Source organism: Cetorhinus maximus, chromosome 1 (genome assembly GCF_964194155.1).
Source record: "Cetorhinus maximus chromosome 1, sCetMax3.hap1.1, whole genome shotgun sequence".
Lineage (NCBI taxonomy): Eukaryota > Metazoa > Chordata > Chondrichthyes > Lamniformes > Cetorhinidae > Cetorhinus > Cetorhinus maximus.
The window spans coordinates 77,051,119-77,078,578 of NC_135879.1; the positions used below are offsets into that span (position 1 = coordinate 77,051,119).

General features: G+C 41.9%; 1 protein-coding gene across 1 annotated transcript in view; it reads right to left on the minus strand.

The window, feature by feature from the left end:
• Positions 1–18,025: 18,025 nt before the first annotated feature.
• Positions 18,026–27,460, minus strand: part of LOC144681043 (very long chain fatty acid elongase 6) — a 121,170-nt gene continuing 111,735 nt past the window's right edge. Inside the window, exon 4 of the mRNA XM_078542730.1 lies at positions 18,026–27,138. Within this exon, the coding sequence (XP_078398856.1) occupies positions 26,711–27,138 (428 nt within the window). The 3' untranslated portion in view covers positions 18,026–26,710. The remainder of the gene's footprint in view (positions 27,139–27,460) is intronic.

Below are 27,460 nucleotides of genomic sequence, written 5' to 3' on the forward strand. Positions count from 1 at the left end.
CCGTTAAGTTGGGTGTTTCTGGTAGAGCTGACTCTGGCAGTTTCACAGTGGGTTTGGAGACACTTGGTTCTGCAGAATACCTGCGGAAGCTGTCCTATTTCCTTTCTGATAAAAGCAAAAAACTGCGGATGCTGGAAATCCAAAACAAAAATAAAAATACCTGGAAAAACTCAGCAGGTCTGGCAGAATTTTTGGAGAGGAACACAGTTAACATTTTGAGTCTGTATGACTCTTCAACAGAATTAAGTAAAAATAGAAAAGAGGTGAAATAATCTATTTCCTTTCTGATTGTGGCTTCTGCTGCCTTGCCTCTGGCAACAAACAGAGAGAGAGAGAGAGAGAGACTTCACTTGCAACTGCAGGGGTGACTAGTTGGTCATCTTCTTGCTATCACACACACAGCAAAGCAGCACACTGGCACTGCTCTGCACCTAGCTTTTAAACCAAACTTTCCCTGTTTATTCCTGTAAGGGAAAAAAAAACATGTCTTGCGCCCAGGATCCGTTTACTTTGATCTCCAACCATTTTACACATTCTGAGATATAAATCAACAGGAGATGAATTTTAGATGCCTGATGAGACGTGGTAAGCAGTCTTTTGTCTCTGTAACCACAAGAGATTAAAGTTCCGTTTTTTGCATCTTTCGTATCTTCCTTTCAAGTAACTCTGCTTGAAGAAGGCCATGATACCTTTTCAGGTGCAACATTCCATGTTCTCTCAGGTCAGGTCTGTCAGTATAATCCACATGGGAATTTTCCAGAAAGTGGTCACTTTACATTTTGAACCATCTTTTGCCCAGTGTTCTTGCTTGTATTTCTTTATAAACGCACACATCTTCCTGTTAAAGTTCGATATGCTCATAAGTAATTCATGGCAATAAGCAGCTTCTATGACAGTTAATATTAATGAAAAAAAGAGACATGCTGTCAAAGCTTTTTGTCTTGAACTCAACAGGACAGACGCAAGAACACCAATTTCAAAGGGAGCATCAATTTATACTGCGTGAGAAAAGCATGCTGATTGGCAAGTTGACTTTGATTGGTTGAGGCATTTTTTCAACAGTACTCAAAATATTTACAATTTTCATTAGCTTATATGCTGTAGATGTTCTTCCCATTAATTCTGAAGAGTTTTTTTGTGGTGGCAAGCAAAAGCAGGTGAAGTAGGACTGGCAGATGGTCCATGGGCTCTTTTGAGACCCACTGTAATAGAGAAACAAAAATGCTGCAGATGCTGGAAATCTGAAATAAAAACAGAAAATGCTGGAAATACTCAGCAGAGGTCTGGCAGTATCTGTGAAGAGAGAAACAGTGTTGATGTTTCAGGTTGATGACCTTTTGTCAGAACAGCTATAAAATTATTTCAAATCTTTGCCATAGGATTCTTCCATTATGGAATTTTGGCATAAGATCCTCCTCACTTCCCCTGCCCATTGTTGAGTGTGGCAGAGAAATGGGTAAGGGACTTGTTCCAAATGGATGTGCGTGTGTGTGTGTGTATGTGTGTTGTGTGTGTGTGTGTTTGTACATGTCAGATCTGCAAACAATAGAATATTAGCCAAAGGTAGCTTGCTGTGGGTCTTATTTCTCCGACAGTAATCACCTGTCATGCATTTTTATATATACATAAAATTATATCACAGAATCTTTACAGTGCAGAAGGAGGCCATTTGGCCCATCGAGTCTGCACTGGCTCTCTGAAAGAGCATTCTACCTAGTCTCACTCCCCTGCCTTATCCCCGTAACCTTGCACATTCTCCCTTTTCAGATAGCAATCCAATTCACTTTTGAATACCTCGATCGAACCTACCTCCACCACCCCCTCAGAAAGTTTGTTCCAGACTCCAACCATCCTCTGGGTGAAAAAAATCCCTCCCCACTCCCTTCGCCAATCATCCCGAATCTGTGCCCCCTAGTTCTTGATGCTCCCTTGAGTGGGAGCAGTTTCTCACTATCTAGTCCATCCTAAACCCCAGGATCCTGAACACCTCTATCAAGACTCATTTCAGCATCCCTTTCTCCAAGGAAAACAGTTCCAACCCCTCCAATCTATCCTCACAGCTACAGCTCTTCATCCCTGGCACCACTCCCACGAATCTCCTCTGTGTTCTCTTCAATGCCTTCTTATCCCTCCCCAAGTATGGTGCCAAGAACAGGATGCAGTAATCCAGATGAGGCCCAACCAGTATCCCACACAAGTTCAACATGATCTCCCTACTCTTGTACTCAATGCCCCTATTAATAATGACTAAGATACTATGTGCTTTATTAACTGCCCTATCAACATGCCCAGCCATCTTCAATGACCTATGCACACAGACACCTCTATTCCTGCACATCCTTTAGAGTTTTTCCCTTTATTTTATACTCTCTCCATATTCTTCCTGCCAAAATGAATCACCTCACACTTCCCTGTACCAAACCTGATTCGCCACTTGTCTGCCCAATCCACCAACACGTCTGTATTTTTTTGAAGTTCAAGACTACCACATCACAGTTGACAATGTTTCCAATCTTTGTATCATCTGCAAATTTTGGAATCATGCCCTGAACACCACAGTCTAGGTCATTAATATATATCAGGAAATGCAAAATAAAATATTTTAAAGCCCTAAGAGCACTGTATGGATGTGGTTTCAGATAAAATTATTCTGATTCAATAAAGAATATATTTCATGTTGGTACAGAATGCTAACAGAGAGAAGCTTTCCTTATGCCTGGAAGAAAGTACAAAAGTAAGATTGTTAGTATAAATGCAGCATGAAATAACCCATAATGTCAATGAACAAACCCCTCCATTCACTAAAATATAGGCTTATGTGCAATTATCCCATTTGGTCCCAGATGCCCTGCTGTGCAATAAGTGTGATGTGAATTTTCTATCTGACTTGCTTTTTGTTATATTTAAGCCTATTTTTTGTCAAATTAGGGGAGAAAAGAATTCTCCTTGTGATTGTGAAAGGGAATCAAAATTGACATTTGGATGACCAATATTCCCAAACACTGCCATTTGATATCTGTAACTTGGAGCACATATCATCAGTCATTTACCCTTAGCCTTAACAGACAATTGAAAGCTCAGTTTGGAATTCAGCTACGCAAAACGTGTAACCGAGCATAATTAACGTGTGTTACATGTGCACTGCCATCTGCTTGATCTGCTTTTGTATTAAGATTTATTTTCAAAGTTCCTCTCAAATGCCTGGAGATTCTCCTTAGCCAATCAAATCAAAGAACTTCAAAGGACTACACTGCTGGAAAAGGTAGTAGACATAGATTCACTAATAACTTGCAAAAGGGAACTAGAAAATTTGTTATGGGGAAAGAGCAGGAGAGATGGACTAATTGGATAGATCTTTTATAGAGCCAGCATAGGCATGATGGGCTGAATGGCCTCCTTCGGTGCTGTATCATTCTATGACCCTGGCACTCCTTTCAAAGAATCATTTGGTTAAAAGCTTCCTGATAATTTGTTTGAGCTCATGATTTGTTGATGGTTTTCAAATTTCTTCCCTGTGAAGAACTGATTTCATTTGCACACAACTAAAGTTATGACCCCACTGCCATTTTGCAACTGGATATTCAAAATCAGCTGTAATAATTTTCAATAAAATAGATCCCAGTATTTTTTTGAACCACTCTAACTAAGGATATCAAAAGACAAGTCAGAATAAAGATCTTAACACTCACATTACACATGAGTACAAGAAATGAGATGGGCGAATTTAAATTGAAAATCCTAAGATGATGTTAAATTAACATGTTTGTCGGCAGCCATAAAGATCTGGACAGAGGAAAATTATCATTTTGACATGTTGGTAGAAAGATACTCTGGGTGGATTTGAGGCATTTTTGGAGAACCAAGCATTTTCATCCACATCTTTCAACCTGAGAAAATCTGCTGCCAGAGAGTTAAGTCATGTAATCATACTGCCATATACCGTTATTGTAGTATAAATGTCTGGTACATACAGTGTTAATATGCGACTGAGTACAGTACCACCTGTATGGTGATGTAAAGCGGCACAGGACCTAAACCTAGGGTCAGTGTGGTCTTGGCCAGAGACGTGTTAAGACCTAGGATGGAAATAACTCTATACCTGTACCCTTTACTGTACAATTGTATATAGTTACAAGTAGTTAATAAAGACTTGCTGTTAACAGACAGAAGACTTCTTTAACAAGCACATTCTGTAACCAATACCATCCCAACATGGTGGCAGGCCCTGATCAAAAATCCTCATTCTCACAGAAATGCTGAAAGAATAGGAAAAAGGACATATTAAACAGATTCTGAACTGAAAGAAGCTCACAACTAAAGCTGCAGGTGCTGAGAAAATTTGTCAGCAAAATCTCCAGAGAGAAGAGCCTGGGAGCTAAAGGTAGAGGTTTTACTGCAGCAGAAGACTCCATTAATTCGCCCTTGGAAGTCCAGCTTCAGCAAGTAGAGTTCATAGGCTGCAAGTGTGAGCAACATTCTTTTACTTGCCAGGCTGCAGCCAGTCCTGAGAAGCCCCCTTTACTAATTCAATTAGAAGCACCATTTGAACGAAACCCATCACTAATCCTGATCCCTGACTCCGATCGCCAACACATGGCCTTCGAGTTGAAAGAGGAAAATAAATTAAATTACTTAGCCTCTCGGGAACCTCTGAAGCCTTAAAAAGCAAGCCTGTGGTTCGGCTAAACACCTCGTTACTCGCAATGCCACATCGCTGATTAAATCAAATCAGCAGCCAGCCAGCCCACACAGCCATTCTTCAGAATTCTTCTTCCTGAAGTGCGCCACCACCATTTTGCACAGCCCGGCAAAACTGGCAAGCATGGGAAAGTCATTGTTCTGGATGTGAACAGCGACGCTATCTTGGAAGCTTGTTAGCTCTTAAAGCTGTACCTACACTGTTAGAATCTTCAACATAGATCACAATTCCACACTTCCAACTCAACTGGGACTCACCCAAGGCCCAGGCCAGTCACAAAATTGGGGTCCTTGGAGGAAAAGATTTTTAAGTTACAGCTTAAATAAAAAATCAGTAGCAGAACAAGTAAATACCCTTCTTCAGTCAATAGGGCCAATTGAAGATGACATCATTGCACGGGAGGGTATTGATGAATTATCTTCCAAATTTGAGGAGGTTTTTAAATCTTTTGACGTTGTTATAAATATATATCTCCAAGGACTATATGTTTCTTTGAAAATTGGAAGGACATTGAATTATTTGGACACTTTCTTGGGAACTGATCTGGGTTTTATTTAAGGTTAAAAGTTCACTTTGGATTGTGAGCAAACTGCCCTTTTCCAAGAAGTGTTATGGCACAGCCAATGATAAATGCTGAATTGTTCAAATCCCAAAGGAAACAACTGCCGCAGCTTGTTTCGCAATTTGTATAAATTTTGAGATGCATGCCCTGAATTCTGTAGTAATAAGACCACCAAGTCTTTTGGGTTTTTACAAAGCTAGATTAAACATTTATTAATAGGAGAAATGACTTAAAATACATACATAGAACTACAAATTGCTACTATGATAACTTCTAAATCTACTCCCATTACTCTTTCGTTAAGTAAAACACGGATTTTAAAAGACCCAGGCAAAGAAACATGATACCCTGAATAAGTCAACTTGCAAGTGAATTTTCTTAACTTCAGTCCTTTGTGGACAGCAGCTTGAGGCATAGACGCTGAATGATTTTTCACACACTTGTAAGATCTTAAAAATGCCTTCCCTAACGCACAGCCCTTGCTCCTTCTTTATGCATATCTTCCTCTTTGAATGCAAATACCCATTGTTTAACTATGTCTTTGGGCTTTATCTCCCTGATAATAAAACCCTCTCATAGCACTAAGTTTTACCAGTAATCTTTGAGAAAATAAGCACACCGTTTCTAAACTTCACCTGGCTAGGTGACACATTTTACCCCTCCTTTGCAAACAATCTAGTCTGGTTTATTTCAAAATACAAATGTTCCCTCGACACCTATGTTTCTAAACTTCCCCATATTTATCTAATTAACATTTCAAACCTAACCTCTCTTCTTAGATCAAAGCACCCAGACTAGCTGCCTCTAATTCAATTAAATCTCTCGCATATACACACACACAGGCATATAGACACATCCCACCATTACTCTATTTTACATAAATTCCAATAACACTAAGAATTATATCTTCTTGACAGAAGTCACATGCCTTCAGTTAAATAACCAGCAAGGCACTTAAGGAGATAAGAGCTATTTGTTTATTTGAGCTTTAATTGCTGGAGAATAAAAAAACTACCATTTCATAGGCAGAGGCCTCGGTGATTTTACTGGAAACCACCTGACTAAGAAGAGTTTCTGTTTTGAACTTGTGTTTTGGGCTCGGGTGGTGTTCTTGTCACTCAAATGTGAAACCTTGGTTCCTGCACAAGATAAAGACAGATGTCTCAGTCCAGGGCCTCTTCTCTGTGCAGTGTGTAACCTTCAGACCAAAGTGATGGTCCAGCGTCACACTCACTGGACACATTACTGAGGCCTGCACCTCAATGGTGCTTGTCATTGCTGCCAGAATGTCGTGGGCAGGTATCACAGAGTTCCGTCATTCTCTCTGTATGCTCAGCACCTTTGAGGTGGGGCTGGGCCCCCATTTCTTCAGCATCTGTGACCAGTGACGCTGTGCACCTGAAGGGGTCAGGTGCTGAAGGTGGACAAAGGATCAGGTGCATTTTAAGTTTCACGGTTGCGTCTCCTGATCACAGACTGTAAGCGAGCTGCACTCAGCCAGACAGGAGCCAGACATTCACAGAGGCTATGTGAAGATCTATGGAGTGTCCTCACTGCATGTCATCATAATCCTTCTTGATGTCATACTCAGTCAAATGCTGCTTTGATATCAAAGGGAGTCACTCTCACCTTCCCTTGAGTTTGGTTCCTTTGTCTATATTTGGACCAAGGCTGTAATAAAGTTAGGAGCTGAGTGGCCCTGTGGTAACCCAAACCATAGATCAGTGAGCAGGTTATTGCTGTATAATTGTCACTTGATAGCACTGTTGAAGACCCCTTCCATCACTTTGCTGATGATCCAGAGTAGGCGATAATTGACAAGGTTGGATTTGTCCTACTTTTTCTGTATGGGACATAACCTGGGCAATTTTCCATATTGCCAGGTAGCTGCTAGCATTGTAGCTGTACTGGAACAGTTTGGCTAGGTGTACGGCTAGTTCTGGAGCACAAGTCTTTAGTACTATTGCTGGGATGTTGCTTTATCCAGTGCCTTCAACTATTTCTTGATATCACAAGAAGTGAATCAAATTAGCCTAAGATTGGCATCGGTGATGCTGGAGACCTCTGGAGGAGGCCAAGATGGATCATCCACTTGGCACTTTTGGCTGAAGATGGTTGCAAATGCTTCAACCTTATCTTTTGCACTGATGTGCTGGGCTCCCCATCATTGAGGATAGAGATGTTTATGGATTGCCATCCTCCTGTTAGCTGTTTGATTGTCCACCACCATTCACGGCTGGATGTGGCAGGGCTGCAGAGTTTTGATCAGATCCGTTTGTTGTAGAATCACTTAGGTCTGTCTATACCAAGCTGCTTCCACTGTTTGGCATGCAAGTTGTAGCTTCATCAGGTGGTCACCTCATTTTTAGGTATGCCTGGTGCTCTCCTGACATGCCCTCCTGCACTCCTCATTGAACCATGGTTGATCCCTTGGCTTGATGATAATGCTAGAGTGACAGATATGCCTGGTCATGGGGTTACAGGCTGTTGTTGAATACAAATCTGCCGCAGCTGATGGCCCACAGCACCTCACAAATGCCTAGTTTTGAGTTTCTAGATCACTCCTACCTATACTGTCATGGACAGATTCATCTGTGACAGGTAGTTTGGTGAAGACAAGGTCCAGTAGGTTTTTTCCTCTTGTTGGATCCCTCATCCATGTTTTCAAATAAATTCATGGTCTCATCTCATCCATCCCTGTTTTTTCAACATGCTGCAGCCCCACAACCCTAAGATCTCTATGCTACTCTAGTTCTTGCATCTTGTTCATCCACAATTTTCTTTACACCATAATTAGAGGCCATACCTTCAGTTCTCTAGACCATAAGGTTTGGAAATCCCTCCCTAACCCTCCCTTTCTCCCTTTAAGATACTCCTTAAAACTTAACTCTATGAATCCTGTCTTAATATCTTCTTATGTTATTTGGTGTCAAAGCTTGTTTGATAATAACATGCCATCTGGTCATTACTTCAGCATCATAGTCACTGCAATTATCATATTATCCTGCCAGTCCTTGCCACTGGCACTGGTGGAGCTACAGAGCTGATAGCCAATCTGATCGGCTGCAGTTCTGAGGCAGGAATTCTGCCCTCATTTGGGTGGAAGTCCCATCTCCAGCCAATTAACACTCCTCAGAGTGTTAAATGGCTACTTGTGTACCGTGACTGGCGGGCATGTGTTCCTCGCTGACTCTTTGGGTGGCAGGGCAGGAAACCCTGCCATCTGAAACATCTTGCCACTTGAGACATTATATTCCTGTTCTCTTCATTTTCCTATGAATGAATGTTTCCCTGGCATTTTCCCTACTACTTTCCCATCATTAGCATTCTCAATGGCCTCCACCCCTGAAGATTTCAGCATTGCCTCTGGAAGTTTTTGGCTATTTTTAAAAAAAACTTGTGTGTGATGTGTAGGCAACAATGGTAAGGCATTCCTTGCTGTCCTGAAGTCATTGAGAATCAACTGCACAGTATGGAACTGGAGTCACTTATGGTCCAGACAGAGTAGGAGTGTTTCCTTCCCTGAAGGACATTAATGGAGCAGTTGAGAGTTTTTGTAAAAATCTGATCACTTTCATAGTCAGTTTACTAGTGCCATCCTGCAAATTATGAGATTTATTAGATTCAATTTCATAACTCACTGTGATTTAAACACATGCCATCTGGTTATTAGTTCAGCATCATAGTCACTGTAATTACCATAGTATCCTGATCAGAGGGCTACTTAGGCTCAATGACAAATTAACAACTTACAGTAATGTTATGTCTTTAATGTAATAAAGCCTCACATGGTGATTCAGACAATAGAAAGGTCAAGCAGTAGTAGATTTAGTGGTGATAACTAAAGCTATGGAGAAAGGGATAGGTACCTAAAAACAACAATTGATATGAATTATAGATAAATGCTTCAATTGTCCAGTTATACTGCTGAAATGGTGGCTGTAGGACATCATTTGTCCTCCTGCAACCTAAAGGCAGTGAAATGGGGGGAAGTAGTGAAAACAACTGAATGAGATGATTGTATGCTGCTCACACTGTACATTAGCTCTAACCTCAGTTGTTGTGCATCTTAACTCAGAGCTGACTACCCCTCTAGTTCTAATTATGGAAATTTTCTTGCAGTCAGAAGTCAGTGAACAGAGCTCTGGGCTGTCTTTCACTGCAGATGGGACAAAAACATGACAGCCTGCAATTGGGCTCTGGGATCTTATAGTTAAAGGAGGAATTAGCTGCATGTTTTTCCACATATTTGGCATCAACATCTAAGCGATTTCTTATGTGATTTTGTAACACATTTTTTTTCTAAATAGGTTTACTATTTCATTGCACGTAACAAAAGAAAGCCCTGCAGCTTTACCTCTTAGAGAAGTCATGGAGAGGGTATATCGGTGGTGCAGTACAACTGAATGATAAACAAGCAAAAATAGTAAGATTGCTGTGACCTTGTAACAATGGCCACATGGGTAAACATCACTCCCCAATACCGGTATGAAATACAGGACATACAGACACTAGCATTTTTACAATTGCTGGAATGTTAAAAGGGTTGTTGACAAAGTGAAACTACTCAAATATTATCAAGCCATAAAAATCTAACCTTCCTCCTACTCCATGGTGAATTATCAGTAAATATTAAATATACAGGGTGAAATCTTACCAGCTTTGAAGGTTTTCTGACATCCAGACCAAAAATGGGTCTCAAACCCACTGGTGCTGCCTTTCCCACCTGCGTGATCTTACCAGAAGCAGCCAATTAAGAGACCGTATACAGGAGCGCTGTCCAATTAGGGATGGGGAGTGGGACAGGCACCCAGCCGGGCCAATAGGAGGGCCTGCAACAATGTATGCTGGTAGCTCCACTGAGAAAGGTGGGTGCTACTGCAGTAGGCAGGAGTACGCAAGGGCACCACAAGATAGAGGAACCCTCAAAGTGTGTAAAAATTTAAATACTTTTCTGGCCACAGCTGCTAGACGCCATTGTGGATGGAAACCCGCTTGTTAGAATCATATTTCTCAAGATGAAGTTTTCTTTTACAAAATGGAAAGGCCTGGCATGATCCGGACATCTGGATGCTAACTTAAAACTTTTTTTTAAAGGAAGGTCAAGTTCACCTTGGGCGAAATCATCCTAGGTTTGCATGAAGTGTGGGGAACACGACATTTTACCTGCTGGCCGCAATGGTGGCTTGTCACGCTGTATTGTCCCAAAGCCGCCTTATTAATTATGCATTCCCAGGAAACATGCCGTTTTGATAGCGGGCGGGCTCACTTTCGCCTGCCATACCGTCACCTTACCGCTTCATCACTGCAGGCACCATATTTAAAATGCAGCCATGCACACACCTCTCAGTGCTTCCAGCCCAGGACTGTTGCACAGAAGACAGGACGGCCCCGAAAGACAAAAAGACTGCAGTCCCCCGGTTTAGTGGCGCATCTCTTGAGTATCTTTTGGATGCTAGAGAGGCCTATCGTGATGTCCTCTACCCCCACTCTGGCTTCAGGAGTCACAACCCAGGGTCTCCAACCAAGCCCCGAAGAAACCTCTGAAGGGGAATCTGAAGGCACCTTCATTGAAGACAGTGCTCACCCATACCCTCCATCAGTGCAGAGACACATACCTCGAAGGGACTGAACTTTAGAGTGGTCTCTGGATCACAATCTGGTGAGCACATCACATTATCTGATCCACAGCAGGTTGCGGCAGAGACTTCACAAGTTCCCGGCACTCGGAGGACAGCTGGAAGCCAGAAATTTGATGAGCCCGAGTCAGATGACAAGCCTCTGGACTCGGTCATGTTTCAGTTGCTGAAGCTACAAAGGCAATCTTGGGAACATCAGGAAGGGATGTCCGCTGCACTCCTCAGATTGTAAGGCATGATGGAGGAGTCCAGCCACCTTCAGGCTGAGGTGATAGTGCCGGCATGCCAATGCACTGAGGTCAACACTGGTAAGATGGCGGCCGCCATGGGGGCCTTGGTCCAGGATGTCGAACCTGCTCTGCTGCGTAGGCTGAACTCCATTACTGATACCATAGTTGGCTTCCAGCAGTGCCCACGCGAGAGGAGTGTGGGGTAGTTTAATCTCACTCCAGCTTCCCCTTCTCCTCAAGGAGTCAGCCAGGGGCCTTTGGGCTCCCATAGGGAGGGGGATCAGCAGGTGCACACCCCGGGGCCATCTATCCAGGTGACTCCAGGAGTGTCTGGCACATCCGAATCCCCTCTTCCTGTGACCCCAGCAGCTCCAGCTCCACAGGGTGAGGAGGGTGCCGCTGCCACACAGCTGGACCCCGAAAGGAGGCCAAGGCCATCCAGTTCTCTGTCCTCCAGAGGATGCCTATCAAGGTGACCACAGTAGTAATCAGCAGGCTGCCTCCACCTCCACTTTGGATGTCCGAGGAGCATCAAGGCGTAGTGGCAGGGTTAGGAAGATTAAGAAATTGTAGTTACACAGCCTGGGCATGGGTGTTAATCACTTGTACATAATGTTCACTATTGTTAATAAACTCCCAAGAATGTCGTCACCCTGCCTGTGGCTCCTTGTTCTGATGAACAGTGTTTGTGTCATTCAGATGTGAAACCTTTCTGCACAAGATAAAGGCAGGTGTCTCAGTCCAGGGCCTGTTCCCTGTGCTTTGCACAGCCTTCAGACCAAAGTGATGGTCCGGCCTCACACTCATTCGACACATTAGTGATGCCTGCATCTCGATGGTGCTCGTCATTGCTGCCTGAATGTCATGGACAGGCGTCACAGAGTTCCGTCATTCTACCTGTGTGCTCTCAGAACATTTAAGGTGGGGCTGATCCCCCATCACGTCAGCATTTGTGACCACTGATGCTTTGCTCCTGAAGGGGTCAGGTGCTGAAGGCTGATAGAGGACCAGATGCTTCTAAAGTTTAATGGCTGCGACTGCATGATGTGACCTTGGTCACAGAGCGCACCCAGCTGCCTTCGGCCAGACAGGAGTCAGACATTCTCAGAGGCTATGTGAAGATCTATGGAGTGTCCTCATTGCATGTTTTCATCATCATCCTGCAATCAAGCGACTATTAGGGCCTCCACTGCGTCTCCATAACAGGAGTATTATCACATAAGATATTAGCGCTACCATAAGCCAGATTAGAGTCAAACATTCAGAGGTGCAATGTAAGGATCTTCTGGTGTCTTCCCACTGAATGTCATCATCATCTGTCACAAATCTAGCAGCTATAAAAGGCCTCCTGAGCGCATCTGCCTCATCTGGGCAGTGAGATGGCTTCATCGCCACTTTCGAGGGCCTCCTCACTGTCGACTTCCTCCTCATTGGAGGCGACCTCCAGCTCCTCCATCTCCTCCTCAGCCAGCTCCTCTCCCCGTTGCAGCGCCAGGTTGTAAAGGGCGCAGCAGGTGACGATGCTGCATGACACCCTCCGTGGACTGTATTGCAGGACTCCATCAGACTGGTCCAGGCACTGGATCCCCATTTTCAGCATCCCGATAGTTTGCTCCACCAAGTTGCGAGTTGCAGCATGAGCCTCATTGTACCTTCTCCCTGCTGCAGTCTGAGGCCACCGCACAGGTGTCATCAGCCACATCCTCTGCAGGTAGCCCTTGTCCCCAAGGAGCCACCCTTGCAGCCTCTGTGGACCCTGGATGACATCAGGGATCTGAGACTGACTGAGAATATAGGAGTCGTGGATCCTCCCTGGAAAGCATGCGCAGACCTGCAGGATGCGAATGGAAGCCCTTGCACTTGACATAGTTGACCACTTTTTGAGATGGAGATCTGAGCACTATGTGAGTGCAGTTGATGGCACCCTGCACCTGTGGGAACCCGAGATCTGGGCAAATACAATTGGTCTTACATCCTGGCTTTCCTGGTCCCAGGCAAAATGCACAAAGTTGTGTGCCTTTGTGAAGATGGCATCCGTGACCTGATGGATACATTTGTGGGCGGAGGCTTGTGATATCCCACAGAGGTCACCTGTGGAGCCCTGAAAGGAGCCAGTGCTGTAAAAATTGAATGCCGTGGTCACTTTCACTGCCACTGGCAGCGGATGCCCTCCATGTCCACCTGTGCCAAACCCTGCAGTAGCTGGCAGATATGTCCGACCAGTTCCCTAGACATGTGCAGCTTTCAGCGACACTGATTGTTGGTCATCTGCAGGAGGTTAAGGTGACGTCTATAGACCCTGGGTCTGGCTAGGTCATGGTTCGCTGTGGCTCTTCAGTGGTGGGTGTTGGAGCCCTAGCCGCCCCTTCTTCCTGAGGATGCTTCTCCCCCCTCTGCACAGCCAGGGGCCTCCATCACTCTCTTCTCCGTCGTCTCCGCTCTCTGTAAGCCATGAGGCATACAGCTAGTTCACCAGGCTCCATGCTCCTGATGTACTCCTCCTGCAGGATGAAAGAGAGAGATGCATGGGTTAGCTTGGGTATTCTAATACCCCTCTTGGCTAAGGCTGAAGGCTCCTTAATGCATCCCAGAGAGTGCTGGCCACCACTTGGATGGCCAGAGTTTAGTGTGCTGCATGGCTGCCTGAAACACCACCCTCCTCTGCCCCAGTCCATTTGACTGATTGGCGACAGCTTTGCCCACTGGGCTGCCTGTTGTGTTCTCAGCTCAGGCGCAGGCATTCTCCTAACCCACACTGCAAAGCTGCACTGTTAGCTTGAACCATGGGGAAGACAGGTCCAAACCGGGATGCTGACATTGCAAGGGGCTGTGAGCGCCTCCACCAGTGACTGCTCCATGGCCAGCTTTAGCAAGGCGATTGTACAATGTGCGCAGTTGTCCAATTGTTCTTCAGCCCATGAAAGTGCTCATTAGTTTACAGTCGGTGCCCGAGGGGTGAAAAGCTCTGGAGCACTTGGTGACACTTTCATACCTCTGCATTGCTTGAGTGGGCAGGTAAGATAAAGGCTGGACTCCACGCATGTCAATGTGGCTGCCTCCAAAATGTCTCAGCTGCAGAAGAATGGTCACTTTTTACAAGGTTTCTCTAATGCGTGGCCTCTGACAGTGGATTCCTCTTCTGAGCTTTCTTCAGGGCTTGATTGGAGGCCCAAAGTCAAGGACTCTCTTGGCAGTTTCCCTGTGAGATGTGCCTGCAAAAGCAAGGAGAGTTAATTAGTGCATGGCAGTGGACTGTGAAATAGGACACATCACTCATTTGTTGGTTATCGGATGGATGTTGCACTGCTGGATCCTCACTTGGTAGAGCACTGCTGACCTCACCATCAGCACAGGAACAGTCCAGGTCCTCGCTGGCCAGCTGGATGGCTGTTTTTAAAGTCTGTGAGGATCTTGATTTCAGGCTGCGACCTTTCCCTCTTGTTGGGTACCAGCTTGTCCTGCATGAATAGAGATGGGAACATTGTAAGCAGGGCGTCTGCCAGGCCAGATGATAAGTATGCCTGGCATATGTGGGTGGTGAGTGGTCCCACGGGCGGGATGAGGACAATGAAGGTGCGTCTGAGGCAGTGAACGGTGATGTCCCTTGAACTGGCAGAGAGTGAGGGCCCTGTGGATGCGTGATGGGTTTAAGAGTGTGAGAGTTGAAAGTGATGAGAAGAGTGACTTACCCTGGCAAAACGGAGATCATCATTCATCCCCTTGCGGCACTGGGTGGCTGTCCTCTTTTGCAGGGTATTGGCACTGACCATCGCTGGCACTGCCTCCCAAGCCATATTGCTGATGTTGCTGCACATGCTGTGGCCAGAGCAGGGGTAGAGGACATCACCACAGGCCCCAACTGTATCCAAAAGGCGCTCGAACGACACGTCATTGAACTTGGGGGCTGCAGTCTTCTTGCCTTTCAGGGCCATGTCTTCCGTGCAGCAGTCCTGTGCTGGAAGCACTGAGAGGTGTACGCTCAGCTGCATTTTAAATATGGCACCTGGCGTGATAAAGCTGCGAGGTGATGTCGTGGCAGGTGAATGAGAGCCCACCTGCCATGCAAGTGGCTTGTTTCCCGGGAATGCATAATTAATGCAGCGGGGTTGGGACGATATGGTGCGAGAGACTGCCATTGTGGCCAGCAGGTAAAGCGTCGTTTTTCCCACCCGCTACCGAACTTAGTGCAAATCTGGGATGATTCCCCCCTTTGGAACTCCCTTCTCCAGAGAGATGGTGGGTTATTGAATATTTTTAAGGCAGAGGTAGATAGATCCTTGACGAACAAGGTAGCCACAGATTATCAGGGGTAGGCACAAATGTGGAATTGAGGCTTCATTCAGATGAGTTATGATTTTATTGAATGGCCGACTCATGTTCTTAATTTGTATGTTCGACAATGCACATGCACCGAGGCAGGCAGTCCGACCAGCCTACCTCCACACCCAACAGCCTCCGAATTCTACCCGGAGTTGCCCACCAGAGCTCCCATTTTCATGTGTCCACTTCTGGTAACTTTTTCCCAGGTTGGGTTTGTGGAGCCGGGAATTGTCCCAACTCTGCTCTCCCGACCTGGGAGTGAAAATTTAGGACTTAAATTTGCAAATTAGCTGCCCACCATTGTCAGGCCATTTGGCAAATAGCAAGTAGCCTTGCCACCTACATCCCGCCTCTGGCAATATCGGCCACAGGTGTTGGCTTGCGACCTGACACCCTCCCATCCTGCTGGTCTCACCATCAAGCCTGTCTTTGAGCAGAATCTTCAGTCTCTCAGAGTCAGTTAATAGCCACAAGGCTAACTTCATAATATTTAAAACACAAGATTTATCAGGGTCCTTTCTGGGGTAATCATCTATTTTAAGATTTAATACTTTCTAATGCCAATCACTAGTTACACCAACAGTTTCTACATAGTATGTACATTACTATTATTGGATACATAGAATAGACAGCACAAAACAGGCCATTCAATTTGACTAGTCTGTGCTGTTGTTTATATTCCACACAGGTCTCTTCCTATTCCATTTACCTCATCTCAGCCTTTCAAGCGTATCTTTCAATTCCCTTTTCTTTGATGCACTCATCTATTTCCTTTTGAAAGCATCTGCCTTAACCACTTCAGGTGGCAGCGAGCTCCAAATTCTGACCACCCTTTGACTGAAGAAATTTCTCCCAATTTCCCTGTTGGAATACTAGTAACTACCTTGGGATTTATGACCCCTCGTTTTGGATTCTTCCACAAGTGAAAACATTTTCTCCACATCTACCCAATGGGCCAGTAATGGGAACAAAAAATCATAAATAGGTGACTTTAAACAGATACAGCTAATTAAAGGGAAACATCAAAATAATGAAAGTATCCACAGAGAATACCTCAAAAGGCATTGTGTTTACTACAGCTGAAGGAGGACAGAGCTAAGGAATGGACAAGATAGAAAAAATATGGTGGAAACCATACATGCAAGCACATAAATGCTAAATAATTGAACAGCTTATTGACATTGCCAATCAGTTGGCTTTATGTAGTAACATGACATGCTGTGAGCGGCAAGTGTCACATATAATTACACGACAGCCTCCTGAGGAATCGGAGCCTCTGCACTGATTGCCTGTCAAAGTGAGGATGGTCACCAGTCTGCAGAAGTGGCATTGTGGAGGAAGGAGCGAGGAATGGCGCAGGATATTTCTGGTGTTGCTTGGCATCCCTCCACTGGACCTCCTTTTCCAAAGTGCTGGCCAGGATTTTCCGGTCGGCGAGCAGGAGGAAGGGCCCGCTTGCCAGCACGTAAAATGACGCGAGATGACGTCAGGCACCCCACCTCATTTAAATTTTCAGGTAGGCGGGGGCTCAGCAGAATCAGCTGTGCGCCCATCGGCCTGTCAATGGCCAATTGAGGCCATTGACAGAGTCATTAAACTAATTAATGGACCTGCCCCTCCAACCTTAAGGTTGGCGGGCAGGCCAGGAGCCCTGACGGGCTTTCAAAAAAGCATGACACCTCACCCACGGGCAGGATGACGTTTCATGTAGGATTTTAAAAATGTAATTAAAGTGCATTTAAAAGTTATGGACGTGTGCCAACTCATGTGACAGTGTCACGAGGGGACATATCAGGGAATTTTTATTTCTATTTTTCAGATTTTTTATAGTACAACCGATCTCCCTGAGGCAGCACTTAACCTCAGGGAGATGAGTGCACTCTTTTATGCGCATGCATGAAAGAGCGCACTCTGGGCTCAGGGAATCCCCCCCCCACCCCCACAGGGAGCGCGTAGTGCTTCCGTGTGGATGTCACGCTGGGTGGGCCTTAATTGGCCTGCCCACGTAAAATGGCAGTGTGCCTCCGCGCGCCACTATTAAACTTCCCCCCTGACAAGGGGAATATTCTGCCCAGTGAGTTGGGACAGTCTCACTGGGGGAGCCACTGGTGACAGCAATGGCTGGAGAAAAAACCTACAGAAAAATTGGCACATGAGAACCTAAGTCCCCTAATGTTTGAAGTGTTTCTGCCTTTCCTACTTTTGGCAAAATAGTTCTAAGCCACAATTCACAACTCAAGTCAAAACAAAGAAAAACTGTGAAAATATAACTAACACAGAGCACTTGGTGTTCACTAAATAAATAATAAATGAGTTGCACTTAAATTATTTTGCAACTTTTGTAAGTGTCGAAAGCTGAAGTTATAGCCGACCAAATAGAAGTGACATATTCCCTTGGGAAGTCTGAATTTTTCAGAACATCTTTCCAACTGAGCATCCGTATTGTTAATTGCCTGGCTGAATGAGGAAGCATAGCATTGGGAAGAAACACCTAAGTGATGTGGGGGAAAACCAAAGCAACAACACCCTTTAGACCAGGAGTACTGTAAAAAGATAACACCAACATCTACAAAACAAATGAGAATATATTTATTTATTGACAGCCATAGAACCATTAGACTTCATACAGGAAAATGTGGATGCCAATTGCTTATTGTTTGGCTAGAGCTAATTTTACATCATAATTCGGCTTAAAGATGGATAAAGGAGCACAGGAGGTGACACAATTATTTACAGTCAATGCATGTTTTTTCATGAGCTGCCACTGATGGATTTTCTTCTGGTTTGTAGATAGGCAAAAGAGAGCAGCCCTTTCCTCATAACTTAGTGCGATTCATCAAACAAAACTTCCAGTTGTAATTATTAATATATAACAGCAGCATCAATTTTCAAGCACTCTCATCACAATGTGTGTGCACACATCCAATCCAATTGCTTCCCATTTCAGAAAGATGTACACAGTGATTGTTCACATGCATTAACCATTCTTCATGGGATACACAAATCAGTTTTGCTTCTGGTGTTTAATTGTCTTAATATTTAATAATCAAAAATTAAGACTCACAAAATGTAAAAATATTGTATGGGATAACCCAACAGTTTTAATCTTTGGGGTTTTAATTTATAGAAAATCAATTGCAGAATTATGAGACAAACAAGCATTACAATGAAAGTTCATATACACAATCTCATTAGATTTACATGGAAGAAAATTAATTCAATAGAAAAAATGCCTAGTGATGTCGCCTGTAAATAGTGAAAAATCAGCTGTTCCAAGTACTCACCCAGGACTTTTGACAAAGGAAAGCTGGATTTCACAGCAACACCAACACTATTTAGTAAATCAATAAAATGTATTTTTCATTGCAATATAACAACGGGTTCAGGTTTGGCGCATAGCTTTCTTAAAAAAAAATCCATGTCACTGATCCTATTATTTGTGGAGCATTGGGAAACAAAAAGGAACTGTGTCTTTTGTTAATAGTGATGGAGGGGCCAACAGAAATTGCAGATTTTCCAAGAAATTCATGAAGTTCTGTAGGTTTTATAAGAAAAATTTCTAGCAACTTAAAAAACCTTTTCTATTCTTGGAAAGTAACATTTGGTCACACTATATATAAACTGAAGTCCAGAATTTCAGTGCACCGGGGGTTGAATCAAGGATGGATCGATCGTTTCCTTGAATACCTTTGGACATCAGTGAGTCTTGCTGCAGGACTTTCAGGAGATTAAACAAATGACACAGCGGAATGCACATAGTCTGTGAAATCAATAGGCTAATGGTTTGTTTTCATACATGGTTTGTTTGATCAGGCCTAAAAGTCACCAATCACAGTTTCTTCTTTGGTTAAGCATCCATTTGTTTTTCTAGTTACACCTCTGTTTAGCATCTTGTAATATTTTACTATATCAAAAGGAGAAACAATAAATAAAAGTTGTTGTTCTTACTTTCACTTATTTTTGACTTTTAACAAAAAATATGCATCCTATTTAAAGCGCACTCTGTAATAAAAATACATTAGTACTTATTGCTAAATTGAATAGAAACTGAAGACTTCCCAGGATAATATTCTTAATATTGAATACTAGTTCCCCAATGAAGCTTGGTACAATTATCTTTTTGTAAGCAGCTTTCCCCATTTAAAAAAGTTTGGTTGCAGTATTTCTTGGCCAAATATGTCTAATAACTTTACCATTTACTGCAGATTCTCCCTACAGTTTCATTTTTATGTGTTATGACTTATTTGGGAGGAAATGCATTAAATAATGAAATATCCCAACACAAAACATTTAAAGATATTTTAATATGTGAGGAAATTGGTAGGAATTTAGATGTTATTCAGAATTTTTTTGTCAGCACCTCCAAAGAATCATTGGAATGAACAATAAGGGTGAAAATGGTCTTCCTGCAACCTGAATATTAAATCAAAAAGTCTTAATGTTTATGAGTCAAAATACAGTACATCATCAAATGACATGTTTTAATTCATTATCCAATAAACAATGCTATCCTCTTCCATCATTAGGCTGCTTTTACCAGATCATTGAAGTTTGACTCTTTGCCATTGATGTGTTAAGCTAAATTAAAGATGAATGATATGTCAATGAGATCCGAAGGGAGTTAATTTATTCAAAAATAATTGTCAGCTGCACCTGAAAAGCTAGATACTGCCGGAGCCTAAAAAATGACAGATTTCTGACAACGATATTTACTCATATAATTAATTTTTATACCTAATTTGTGTCTACTATATCCTTGCTACCACCTGTTCATTAGTGCAATCTGAATTTATTGAACCTCAAATGTTCATTTCATTGCTATTTTAAGTTTATACGTGTGTATTTGTAGATATTAATTAAGAAGGTTCAATAGATTCAGAGAGCACATAACCATAGATTTCTACTGTTCCAAGCAACCAGTGAATATACTAAACCACAGTATAAAGGCTGAAAGAAAAGCAGCTGAAATGTCAACAGTAACTTCATTTAATATTAACTGTACAATTACATGACGTGAAAAAATTATTATTGCCATATGTTTGTTAGTACATAGACCTATACCCTGCACAGAATTGGCTAAGGGAAACAATACTTAACTCTGTAATCAAAAACAGAATGTGTGTTTAAATACAGTGAAGTTCAACAACAAATCTGTGTTCTCTGTGAATTGGTCACATGTGCAACAGGAATCATAGCAGAGTTATAAAGTGCAGGCATACTGCACAGCTCAGAGATATAATTTTCTACATTAGTGTCAGATATTCATGCTACTCCAACTTCAGTGAGATGTTCTACGCTTATTGTAGTTATATTCATGGTTGGAGAATTTTGTTGGCTACAGTTTAACCTCCTGCCACAAAAAGAAAGTAAGCAAACAAAAATAAGGGGTGATGCTGAAACTCATTGGCCAACTCAGAGTAATGGTTTTGCTGATCATTTGTTAAAATTAAAAAGTAGCTTCAAATTGAGAGATTAGTTGGCTGAGGCAGATCATTGTAGAGCAGAGATTTCTGAGAAGGAAATAAATGCCCACAGACATAAAAATGTAAACTGTGTTGAATTTGCCTCGAAGTAGTACCTGCTTCTGTAATGCTATTTTCTTTCTATTATCAAAACTACAAATGTACCAACAGGAACTCTGGATCAACTAATCAATTGACAATAGAGAACATGAGCTCAACAAGTTTGTAACATTTAGATGCAACATTTAAATTAATATGTGGTGACAAACTCTTAGGGCAAAATTATCCCCCCTTCAGGGGGTGGGGGGAAGTCCGGGGGCGGGCAGCTCTCTGATCGGCCCACCCAGCGTGACATCCGCAGGGAAGCCCTATGAGCTTCCTGTGTGGGCGGGGGGGGGGGGGGGGGAGAGAATTTCTGAAATCGGAAGTGTGTGCGCGAAGGAGCGTACCGATCTCCCTGAGACTAAGTGCTGCCTCAGTGAGATCGGTTCCCACAGTAAAAAAGTTACTGCAGTGAAAATTTCATTCACCATTCATGTCCCCTCATGTGACAATTAAATTGTTAATTAAAAGTGTCTCTTAATTTTTCGATTCAGCAATGAAACCTCATCCTGCCCGTAGATGAGGTTTCATGCTTTTTCGGGTGGCCGCCAGTGATAGGTCAGTGGGCACGCATCCGAGTCGGATACGTGCCCGCCGAACTGACAATCTAAATACGCGGGATGATGTCAGGACACACGCCTGACATCACCCCACGTCATTTTACGCGTCGGCGAGTGGGCCCTTACCCTGCTCGCCGACCAGAAGATGCTGACCTTAAAATTGCTAACATTTAATACAAATGATGTCCCATTGGTTAAGATTCAGTAGTTTTTCAATTGTTTCAGTGGATTCTACTGGATCCAGTTGGAATAAACATTGTACAATTTGAGCAGGATATCATGTAGTATTTCAGTAAAGGATAAAACAGAAGGAACATTTTTCCCCTTTATTGTCTGGTTAAAATGCTATAGTTAGCTTTGGCTTTTCAAGTTATTTGTAGTGAAGCCTCCAAAAAGGTGATGTGCTAATGTTGAAACATTCTGAAAAACCACTGCAAGTGTGTGGCCTTTTGCAGGAAACCATCTACTTTTCTCCATGCAAATCTGACTGGGTGTTACAAGATCCTTTCAATATTTTCTCTGCTATAAAATATTTACATGCTAAATCTATGTATTTTATCTTTGGACAAATAATTCCAAGGATTTGTACTGTTGGATAAACACTTGCTCTGCAAAGCTTTTAAATGTACCTTGAAATTCTCTCAGAATCAAAATGTGAACTCAGAAGTGCCTTTAGCTTTCCTTTTCAAATGAAGGTAAAGCTTAAGATGAGGGGAAATCTGGAGATGGCTCCAGAAGCAATGCATGCAGTTAATTTTAACTATAATTTCAACTGTCCTGTATTTAGAAAAAAAAGTTAAGATTAGCAGGTAATTTCTACTATATCATACATGCCTTTACATATACCCATTTTAGTGCTCACCTTAAAAGTGGAAAATACTGATCTTTGAGATATACTATAGTGTGTGCATTTGGTAAACTGGCACTCATCTGATACTGTACCTTGGTGCATAATCTCAGTGCAATTGGTGGATATAAAACACATTTTTTCTGTAAACTAGAGGTGAAGGTACTTCCGGATCCAGAGACATACGTCAGTGACAGAGGAGCTAGTACTGTACTTATTTGTTTAATACACCCTTTGTATGCAGTTGTGACATAAATGCTGCACTGAGGTTACCTTTCAGTGTGTACGGAGATGTATTTAATATTCAAAGACATCTTTGTTAGTTTCAAAATTACTGGAACTTTAGATTTATTTTCAATTAAGCTCGTAATTCTAGAAATATTACAAACTGCAACTAAACACAGAAACACAATAACTGCAACCTACTTTGAATTGCCCCATATCAATTTTATTTAAATTCTTACTGTTTTGACTAATTTATGTTTCACCCAAACTGTCTTCTTTCTACCTCACCTAATTCCCCCCCAACCCCTGAAGGCATTGACTTATAACTGGATACAGGTCTATGGGCACTTTCCAGTGTTCGTACAATAATCTTAGATTGAAAGCACTTAGGTTAAATTGGCAACAAGGCGACAGGATATCATCCGAACCCAATCGCGCCCTCACCTAAATTTCCTGTATGGATGCAACCTGGGAATTAGACCCAAAAATGTGCAAATTCTGCCGATGTCAAGTTATGCTTACAGTCTAAATGCTTTCCCTTGACATTCAATAGCATTACTATCGTTGAGTTCCCCACTATAACATACTAGGAGAAATTACTATTGACCAGAGACTATTTTTTTCTTTTACCTACAAAAGTGGGTTTGCGGTGAGTGTCTCACATTCTGACTCTCCAAAGCCTGTCCACCATCCACAAGGCACAAGTCAGGAATGTGATGGAATACCCTCCACTTGTCTGGATGAGTACAGCTCCAACAACAGTCAAGAAGCTCAACATCACCCAGGACAAAGCAACCTTCTTGATCAGCACCCCATCCACCACCTTAAAAATTCACTCCCTCCACCACTGGGGCAGAGTGGAAGCAATGTGTAACATCTACAAGATGCTCTGCAGCAACTCGCTAAGCCTTCTTTAACACATTCCAAACCTGTGACCTCTACTACCTCGAAGTAGAAGGGCAACAGGCACTTGGGCACACCACTACCTGCAAGTTCCTGTCCAAATCAAACACTATCCTGACTTGAAAACATATTGGTGTTCCTTCACTGTCACTGGGTTAAAATCCTAGAACTTTCTAGAGCTCACACCTTAACAGCACTATGGAAGCATCTTCCCCATTTACGCAATAGTGGTTCAAGGTTTCAGTTCACCACCTTCTCAAGGGCAATTAGGGACGAGCAATAAACGCTAGACTTGCCTGCAATGCCCACATCCTGTGAATGAACAAATGAAATAAACTAAATAAATGACATTTCCTGCCAATCGCGTTAAAATGTATCCGAACTTAAAAACAAGTCTAAAGCCAATATAAATAATTGGGCTGAAGCTCACACCAAATTTTTTTTTTAAAGTATAAAAACTCAAGTTTCAACTCATTCAATTAATGTGCATATACATTAGGCACGGTATATTTAAGAACGTACAACTTTTCAATTTTTAATGTGACTTAATAGTTATACCATCAACGTGTATTAAGAGAAACCAAAAATACAGGGCAGGTGGTCCCAGCGAGGATAATTTTCTTTAAAAAAAACACTCCAAAAAAATTGCAATAGAACACCAGAAAAATGATTGTTTCCTACTGTGTCTGAAAATCTGGTCGTAATTTGGAGACTTTGCAGGAAATTGCAAAAAACTCATCTGAAGCTCTGTAATTTGGGAGCAAGGATCAGTTTTATGGGTGGAAATGCATTTAGGCAAAATGATCAGTATCCTGCCATGAAAGAAAGAGGAGATATGGGCATATTGCACTCAAACATATAATTCATACCCAAATTTCTTCTTTCTTTTAAGCGACTAATTGGTTTGTGTCCAGGTTACCTGCATCTCCGAATGTAAATACACAGGAAATTCAAGGCCTTCATGTCCAGGGAATATTACCATATAACGGTCAGGGAAGAGGAGCCCCAGTTGATGTTCCATCCCCTAAAGCACACATAATGAGGTAAACTGTGCTGCCCAAACTGGGATCAACTAATTCAACAAAGCTCAGGGTTTCAACCTGGGATCATTCTAGGCTGCATGTCTCAATTACGTAATGTATAAAATCTGACCTAGCAAACCAAACCAAGAATTTAATTTTTTATTTCTCTTAGTTAAGCATGCAAGCATAGAGATGTTCCAAGTTAATAACGAGTGATTGCAAAAGTTTTTTTAAAGTTAAATATTGCTAATTAATTTTTTTCATGAGTTATTATTTTGAAATCTTGAAGTTTTAAGAAAGCAATGGGAGCAATTAGAGCGGCTACTTTTAATAATCTTGCAGGGATATATTGTTAATCTTGAATTGAAAGAAGTAAAGCTAGTAGAAACCAACTTTAGAAATATTTATTGTTAGGTGTTACAGCATCAGCAGTTGAGAATTCACAGCAGGTCACATTACTTTGGCTCTGGTTCAATTGTTTTTTCCAAAAACCACCACAGCATGAAGTGGGAAAAGCTTGTGTGTTTAAGAACAAGTATCCTAACTTGATAAATGCTGTTACATGTAGAATCTTATTTCAAAATCATGAAAATCATCATGTCTTATAATTAGCAGATTAAAGATTAAATAATCTCTCAAAGCTCCTGTGCCCCAGAATTTATTTACATTAAATCATTTATCAATAAGACCACAGTATCAAAAAATACAAGTAAAAATATCTGTAAAAGTATCCCACAGCTTGTTTATATAAAGATCTTTGTAGAACCCAAATTCTTTTCTGTGTACATATGTGGTCCCATCAGTCTTTTTTGATTATTCTGAAGTTTCTTAATCAACCATTCAAGCTGTTATAGATTGTTGCAGTAATATAGTGAATACCCATAGCTCTTAAGTGTTTATATACTGACAAGAATAAAGAAAAGATGAAATAGCAGAAAAATAGCATAAACATCACTCTGAGAAGCTACAGGATTTCAGAAATAGTGGCAAAGATATTCATACAACCAAGTAAGCAATAGAATTAGAGAGGGGTTGAATACAGCCTGGGAAGTTCCAAGAATGGTTTGGGAAGGAACCAATGTACTCAAACAGTTTTATGCAACTCAGAATGGAAAATAAACAGAGAAGCTGAAAATCAAGAAAAGAAGCTTTAAATCTCACCATAGGCTTAGTCACAACTGACAGGTGAATGCTGCAGATTTATGAATTTACCTTATCCAATCAACAAGTGTGCACTGAAACCACACTGTACGATATCAGTATACTCATTGTGTTTGCATGAAACTTCTTTGCCCTCTGTTTTAGCCCATTACATTTTTGTTAAGCTTTGAAAAAAGTTAACACCTGTTAAAAGAATAGATACAAATATTTCATATGGTTACTAATATCAAACAGCCTCATTTCAATCTACAGGAATGAAATACATGAAAAATTAAATTGCAACTGACAAAAAACTTTTTTCCTGCAGATGTACTTTGATACTTCTAAAATGTGACAACATTTTTGTCTTTAGTTAAATCCCTCATTTCTATTAGGCTGAATAACTTTATAGTTCAAATAGTAGCTCTCAAAAGGCCATAAAATACAAATGCAAATGTTCTCCAACATTGCATGTTTAAAAAAATGTGGGTATTTCTAAAGGCAGAATATTGTATTTTTTATGGTCAGGGACACTGTGGGTCAGAAAGTTGCTAGTAATCTTATCAGTGCAGAACCATTTATTTTTGATTAATGTAAAAAAGTTCTTTTTAAATCATTAACCTTTTCTTGAAGCTTTTGGTTCTTCTAGCTGCCCTTCAGAAGACCTTCGGATTCAATACTAATTGGCTTAAACCTTTAGCTCTTTTTTTGTACCTCAGTTGATCCAGTTTAAAAAAAAAATCAGATCACAAAACACCCATATTGACACTTAACAGCACCTGTTACAGCCCAAATATGCAATGTATCACATATGCGCCCACCTAAAGTAATGCCTTCCTTACTATTTTGAAACTTCTAAGGGTGATCTCACTGAGGTGTCATGAGCTTAAATGGATTAAACCAAGCTAATGGATACAGGTTGTCATTTTGAAGCACTCGATACATGTCACCGTGCCATGTGACTGATGCCCCTGAGCTGTGACCTCCAACCTTCCAGTTCTAGTCGGCCTTCAGTGCTTTCCTGGTGCTGTTGCTCAAATAGGCCTCATAGAAAAACTGGCAGAAGAGCACAAAGTAGCTGAGGTACATTAGGGAGGACCAGACAATGTTGTGCATGTGTGATGGGCACTGACCCTGCTGCATCCACTCATACACCAAATAGTTAACAATGCAGCCCAATAGCATCTGGGTGATCTGTGTCATGGTGATGAACATGGCAAACTTGCGTGAGACTCTGAAGCCAGCTGCCCGCAAAGCGTAATAGGAGTACATGACAGCGTGCACACCATAGTTCATTGTCATAAACCACCCTCCTCCAGCCACCATGTCTTTGTAGGAATACCAGGAGTAAAGCAGTACTGTGATATGATGGTACCAGTGTAGGAAAATGAGCTTCTGCTTCCGCAGTATAATGAAGAATGTGTCTCCTGAAAAGAGAAACAGAAACACTTTGTATCAGGTTTGTTTCTATTTGCGTAAATATTTATGCTGTAGTTTGGAGATGCTAAAATAGCTCACTCCAGAAAAATTTTAGATATCTTTAAGTTCATTTAAAATAGGTTATAATCTATTAACAACCATCAAGGTTTAGAGTTTTGAGCAGACTTAAGAACTGATTATTAAATGTTTGTTCAGCACACACTTAATCCTTTCAAAGCTCCTGTTTCTACAGAAGTACATTCATTTACGATATTCCTTTAATTAAAAGTACTAACACTGCACATTTTAAACTTTACAGTTTAAAAGCCT